Source organism: Bison bison, unplaced genomic scaffold, assembly GCF_000754665.1.
Source record: "Bison bison bison isolate TAMUID 2011002044 unplaced genomic scaffold, Bison_UMD1.0 scf7180017864180, whole genome shotgun sequence".
NCBI lineage: Eukaryota > Metazoa > Chordata > Mammalia > Artiodactyla > Bovidae > Bison > Bison bison.
In genome coordinates this window covers 15,632,646-15,639,324 of record NW_011494752.1, presented here as the reverse complement: position 1 = coordinate 15,639,324, position 6,679 = coordinate 15,632,646, and the positions used below count along the sequence as shown (strand labels likewise).

Sequence of the window (6,679 nt, the reverse complement as noted above, 5' to 3'; positions counted from 1 at the left end):
ATGCTGATGAAAGAGAAGAACCAGCACCTGCCAGAGGGGGGCGCTCAACGTTTAGCTGGAGTTATTTATAGAGTTGGATTTAAATGTCTTTCTGCCCTCTGGTAACTCTTATCAGAACTGCTCCTTTAAAAGCTGGCACCGCCCCTTTGTGTAAGAGGGCTGTTTTGCTTCGGTACTTTACAGATTGAATATAAATTTAGCGGGCAATGGAAGAGAAACATAAACAAGCTCTGGTATGGGTCTCTGGAAGGGAGGGTGAAGTCTGGCTGTGTAATCTCAGAATGAGGACCAGGATGGATTTAAGATATTTTGCTGCCTCTCCTCTTTCCCCAAATATAAATTGGTGCAGCCTCTGTGGAAAACAGTATGGCAATTCTTTAAAAAAAAAACACACAGAAAAATTATCATCTGATCTAGCAACTCCAGTTCTAGATATATCCCCCAAAGAATTGAAAGCAAGGACCAGAACAGGTATTTGTATACCTCTGTTCACCAGTATTATTCACAGTAGTCAAATGTCCAGGGAGGGTTGAATTGATAAACAAAATGTGATCTCTACATGTGTGCTCAATCGCCTCTTTGCGATTGTATGTAGCTCCATGGACTGTATGTAGCTCGCCAGCTTCTCTGACCATGGGATTATCCAGGCAAAAATACTGGAGTGGGTTGCCACGCCCTCCTCCTGGGGATCTTCCTGACCCATAGATGGACCGGTGTCTCCAGCATTGCTGGCAGATTCTTTACCGCTGAGCCACTGGGGAAGCCCTACATATAATGGATTATTCAGCCTTACTAATGAAGGGAATTTTGATACATGCTACAACATGCATCAAATTTGAGTACATTATGCTAAGTGAAATAAGCCAGTAACAAAAGGACAGATACTATATGCTTCCACTTATATGAGGCACCTAGCCTAGTCAAATTTATAGAGTCAGAAAGTAGAAGGGTGGTTACCAGGGGGGTAGAGGGAGGGGAATGGGAATTATTGCTTACTGGATAGGGAGTTTCAGTTTGAAAAAGTTTTAGAGATGGATAGTGGTGATGGTGGCCCAACAATGTGAAAATATTTAATGCTATTGAATGATATGCTTAAAAATGACTCAAATGGTAAATTTTATGTCATGCATATTTACCACAATTTTTTTTTAAAGTTGCTGAGTCATGTCTGACTCTTTGTGACCCCATGGACTATATGGTCCATGGAATTCTCTAGGCCAGAATACTGGAGTGGGTAGCCTTTGCCTTCTCCAGAGAATCTTCCCAACCCAGGGATCGAATCCAGGTCTCCCACATTGCAGGCAGATTCTTTTTCAGATGAGCCACAAGGGAAGCCTATTTAACACAATTTTTTAAAGTAAAGAAAAAAAAAAACTCTGCTCCTCATCACTACCTGCATTAGTTGTCACTTCATGGACCCTAGGAGAAAATCAGGAGATTTTGGAATAAGCCAAATCAGTCTCTGGGCCTCAGTCTTATCATCTGTTAAATGAAGGAGTGGGATGGAGAATCCATGATTGCTAGAGATGTTGTGTCAGAAGAAGAGAGATTGGGGGAAATAACCCTTACTTCTGTGAAGAAAATTCGGAGCCCAAGACCATATAAATGAATATTGATACCTATTAGATTTTGAGACTACTGCTTTTTTTTTTTGCCATGTCATGCTGCATGTGGGATCTTATTTCCCCTACCAGGGATCATACCCCCTGCCCCCAGCAATGGAATCTTGGAGTCTTAACCACTGGATTGCCAGGGAAGTCCAAACTTTTTTTTTCAAACAATAAAAAAATTTTTTGAATTGCCAGATATTTCAAACATACAGAAAATCCCTAAATACAGTGATTAAGTCCATCTCCATGAGATCTTAACTGTTCATTCACTGCTTTATCCTCAGAGGCTAGAATAGTGCCTGAAACATAGTAGAAATTCAGTCAAAGTTTTTGAATGTCTCCTTATATGTCTCTTCATATACAAATAAATGTTAGTTTCTCTAGGGTAATTCTTACAAATGGAATTGCTTCAACTTTACTAATTGCCAAACAGCCCACCAATTTACACTCTTATCATACATAAGTAATACCAATTTGTATTGGTACTACACATGTAGTACATAATACATATGTATTACACATATGTAATACCAACTCAAATTCATACCAACATTTGATATTGTCACACTTTATTTTGGCCAGTCTGATGGATGCTAATGGTATTTCATAGTTTTATCTTGCATTTCCTTTATTAGTGAAGCTGGGCATTTTTCCTTAGGCTTTTCTTATAACTTGTCTGTTCATTTCCTATGCCCATTTTTCTACTGGGTTTTAGTACATATGCTGCCAAAGCAAACACTCTACTGGGTTATCTTTTATCATACCCCATATATATTTTGGATACTAACTCTTTGTTAATGTTTTGAAATTTTCTTCTTCTTGTTGGTGGCTCATGTTTTCTCTCTGTGATATGATTTTTTTGACCAGAAATTTTAAGTTTAATATTTTCAAATTTGTGACTATTTTCCATTATGGTTTGTACTTTGTCATGTTTAAGAAATTCTTTCCTATTCTGATTGATAAAGACATTCTCTTTTTAAAAACAATTATTTTTATTTATTTGGCCGTGCTGGGTCTTAGTTATGGCATGCAGGATCTTTTTTTAGTTGCAGCTAAAAAAAATGTTAGTTCCCTGACCGGGGATCAAACCTGGACCCCATGCATTGGGAGTGCAGAGTCTTAGCCACTGGACCACCAGGGAAGTCCCCATTCTCCTTTTAGTAAAAGTTTTTTATTAAATCTTATTGGAAAATAACTTCAAATTTACAAAATGCTGCAAAAATAAAAATAATATGAAGAACATTCATATACCCTTTACTCAGATAGTGTTAACATTTAATTATATTTGTTTATCATTTGATAAATATATATAACATATAGTATGTAATATATAAGACAAAATATATACACATATTTTCTGAACCGTTTGAGGGTAAGTTACATACATTATGGTGCTTTACAGCTAAATACTTCAGTGTATTTATTCAAATACTTCAGCTAAATACAAATAGGGATAGTACAGTTCAAAATTTACATCGATAAAATACTTTGATCAAATCTCCCAATCATATGATGACCAATGTCATCAATTGACAGATGTTAATACACTCTGTAGCGTTCTTATATCCCTACGAACCCTATACTCATATGCAGCTTAAAAAACCCTTTGGGGACTTTCTTGGTAGTCTACTGGCCAAGATTCCATGCTCCCAATTCAGGGGCCTGGAGTTTGATCCCTGGTCAGGGAACTAGATCCCACATGTTGCAACTAAGTTCAACAACTAAGAATTCACATACCGTAACTAAAGATCCTGCATGCTGCAACTAAGACCCAGTGCAGCCAAATAAAAAAAAGAAAGAAAGAAAGAAAAAAACCCTTTGTACAGGCTCCAAACTAGAGGCAGGCATTGCATTTAACTGTCATGTTGTTTTAGCTTCCTTTAATCTAGAATATTTTCTCAACCTTTATTTGTCTTTTATGATGTTGACTTTTTTTTTAAGAGTTCATGGTTTATTTATTTATTTAATTTTTTAACTTTACAATATTGTATTGGTTTTGCCATATATCAAAATGAATCCGCCACAGGTATACATGTGTTTCTCATCCTGAACCCTCCTCCCTCCTCCCTCCTTGTACTATCCCTCTGGGTCATCCCAGTGCACCAGCCCCAAGCATCCAGTATCATGCATTGAACCTGGACTGGCGACTCGTTTCATATATGATATTATACATGTTTCAATGCCATTCTCCCAAATCATCCCACCCTCTCCCTCTCCCACAGAGTCCAGAAGACTGTTCTATTCATCAGTGTTTCTTTTGCTGTCTCGTATACAGGGTTATTGTTACCATCTTTCTAAATTCCATATATATGCCTTAGTATACTGTATTGGTGTTTTTCTTTCTGGCTTACTTCACTCTGTATAATAGGCTCCAGTTTCATCCACCTCATTGGAACTGATTCAAATGTATTCTTTTTAATGGCTAAGTAATACTCCATTGTGTATATGTACCATAGCTTTCTTATCCATTCATCTGCTGATGGACATCTAGGTTGCTTCCATGTCCTGGCTATTATAAACAGTGCTGCAATGAACATTGGGGTGCACGTGTCTCTTTCAATTCTGGTTTCCTCATGATGTTGACATTTTTGAAGAATACAGGCCCATCCCTTTTTTTAGTAAAATGTCCCTGATTTTGTGTTTATCTGCTATTTCCTTGAGATTAGATTGATGGAATGTACTGGGGAATCCCAGTGGTCCACGTATCAATGCAGGAGATGCAGGAAATGCAGGAGATGCAGGAAATGCAGGTTTGGTCCCTGGCTGAGGAAAATCCCCTGGAGAAGGAAATGACAACCCACTCCAGTTTTCTGGCCTGGAAAATTCCATGGACAGAGAAGCCTGGCAGGCTACAGTCCCCTGATAGGCTACAGTTCCGTAGGGTCACAGAGTTGGACTGGACTGGGCACAAATGCACACACTCTCGGCTGGAACGCTGCATAGATGAAAATCGTGCAGTATTGGATCTGTGCAGTATTACTGTGTCCTTCTCAGGTTACCATGTCTGGAGGTACACAATGTCTATCTGCCCCTTACTGGTTGACCAACACTGGTCAAAGTGTTGTCCCATTTCTCCACTGTCTAATTACAGCTTTTTATTTATTTTTTTGTTCCCTTCCAAACTCATAAGCAATCTGTGGGGACACGCCTTAAGACATGCAAATATCCTGCTCCTCATCAAAATTTCTGCCTAGCTTAGCATCTACTGATGATTCTCGCCTAAGCCAATCTTTGTCGTGATGGTTGAAAAATGATTCATTTCAAATTTAAAATTTTGTTTTTAATGTATGTCTTTAACCTGGAATTGATTTTGTGTAGTGTAAGATAGAGATCAAATTCTGTCTCCTCCCTCCCCCTCTCGTATGGCTAGCTAATCAGCTCCATTTGTGGAAAAGCTCCTTCTTAGTCCATTTGTTCACTCATCAAATTTCCATTTTTGCTAAGTTTTTTTCAGTGCTCTCTATTCTGTCCAGTTGGATTATTTGTTTACCCCTGCACCAATACTACAGTCTTTTTTTATTATTTAAAAAAATATTTGTTTATTTGCCTGTACTGGATCTTAGTTGCAGCACACAGGAGGATCTTTAATTATACCATTAAACTCTTAGTTGCGGTATGTGGGATCTAGTTCCCTGATCAGGGATCAAACCAACGCCCCCTGCATTGGGAGCATGTAGTCTTAGCCACTGGACCACCAGGGAAGTCCCTACAGTGTTTTAATTATTATAGTTTTGTAATAAATTTTGATATATAGTAAGGTAAGTATCCCATTACAGTCTTCTTTAAAATTGTTTTATCTGTTTTTGTCATCCCGGCAATTATAGTCTCAAGAAGGCAATGTCACTCCACTCCAGTACTCTTGCCTGGAAAATCCCATGGACAGAGGAGGCTGCAGTCCATGGGGTGGCTGAGTAGGACAGGACTGAGCGACTTCACTTTCACTTTTCACTTTCATGCATTGGAGAAGGAAATGGCAACCCACTTCAGTGTTCTTACCTGGAGAATCCCAGGGACCGCGGAGCCTGGTGGGCTGCCATCTATAGGGCCGCAAAGAGTCAGACACGACTGAAGCGACTTAGCAGCAGCAGCAATTATAGTCATTGTCACAAGCAGTTTCCACAACAACCTTCAGAGAGCTTAAGAAACTTTCCCAAGTTCACAAAGCCAATAAGGAGGAATCTGAGCCCAGGTCAGTCCAAGTTCTTTCCATTACTTCCTGGAGTTCTGCCTTCCCAAGGCCAAAAGGATGTTTATCTAGGCGTGGAGATGTGGAGGTCAGAGAATCAAGTGTGGGCAGGTGAGAGAAGCCAGGTATCACGCTGGTTTGGGTTTGGTCTCTGGGTGTAGACTTTGCCAGCCAAGGGATGGGCTTGGACTTGGCTGGCACAACTGGGAACAAGAGTGGAGGGAATAGGACCCTAGGACTGATCACCCGTAAGTGTCCATGGACATATCCTGCGGCTCCCCAGGCCGAGCAGGGTAGTGTGGCAGCAGCCTGAGAGGGGGACCTGCAGCTGCTTTTATGTTGGGGGTTGTGGCTTGGGAGGCAAGGAAGGGAAAGAAGCTGGCTGGCTGTCTGGAAGCTAGGACAGAGCCCACCCCAGGAGGCCCCATCCTCCACCAGCCCCTTCCTGCCTGATTAAGAGACCCTAATCAGCTTGGGGAGATTAAGGGCTCTGGCCTGCTGTTCCCACATCCCCCGCCCTGGGCCCTGGCAAAGGAGACCTGTGGGAGGGCGTCAGAAGGATCGGCCCTGTGACCCCTCACCCTGGCCCTAGGCCCGAGCCCCGGACTTTCCGGTGAGTGGCAAAGCCCCCTCCACGCGGACTCCAGGGCCCTTTTGCCCAAGAGAGACCATGGAAGGGTATAGGAGTGTCCCTACTGACCCCCACCCCCACCCCACCACGATTCTAAGAGGGGGGAGGGGCAGACAAGGGGGAGCGAAAGCAGGGGTGGTGGGGGGTCAGGGGTACTTCTAGGCTATACCCCTGACCCTATATAGAAGTCCACGCAGGGGCGGGAGGCGCGGTATGGAAGCAGAGACAACCCGCAGGTTAATTGCGCTTTGA

General features: G+C 41.6%; 1 protein-coding gene across 1 annotated transcript in view; it reads left to right on the top strand.

The window, feature by feature from the left end:
* GUCY2D (guanylate cyclase 2D, membrane (retina-specific)) overlaps nt 1-6,679 on the top strand; it is a 28,569-nt gene that overhangs the window by 9,069 nt on the left and 12,821 nt on the right. Inside the window, exon 2 of the mRNA XM_010843204.1 lies at nt 6,389-6,409. Coding sequence (XP_010841506.1) covers nt 6,389-6,409 — 21 coding nt within the window. The remainder of the gene's footprint in view (nt 1-6,388; nt 6,410-6,679) is intronic.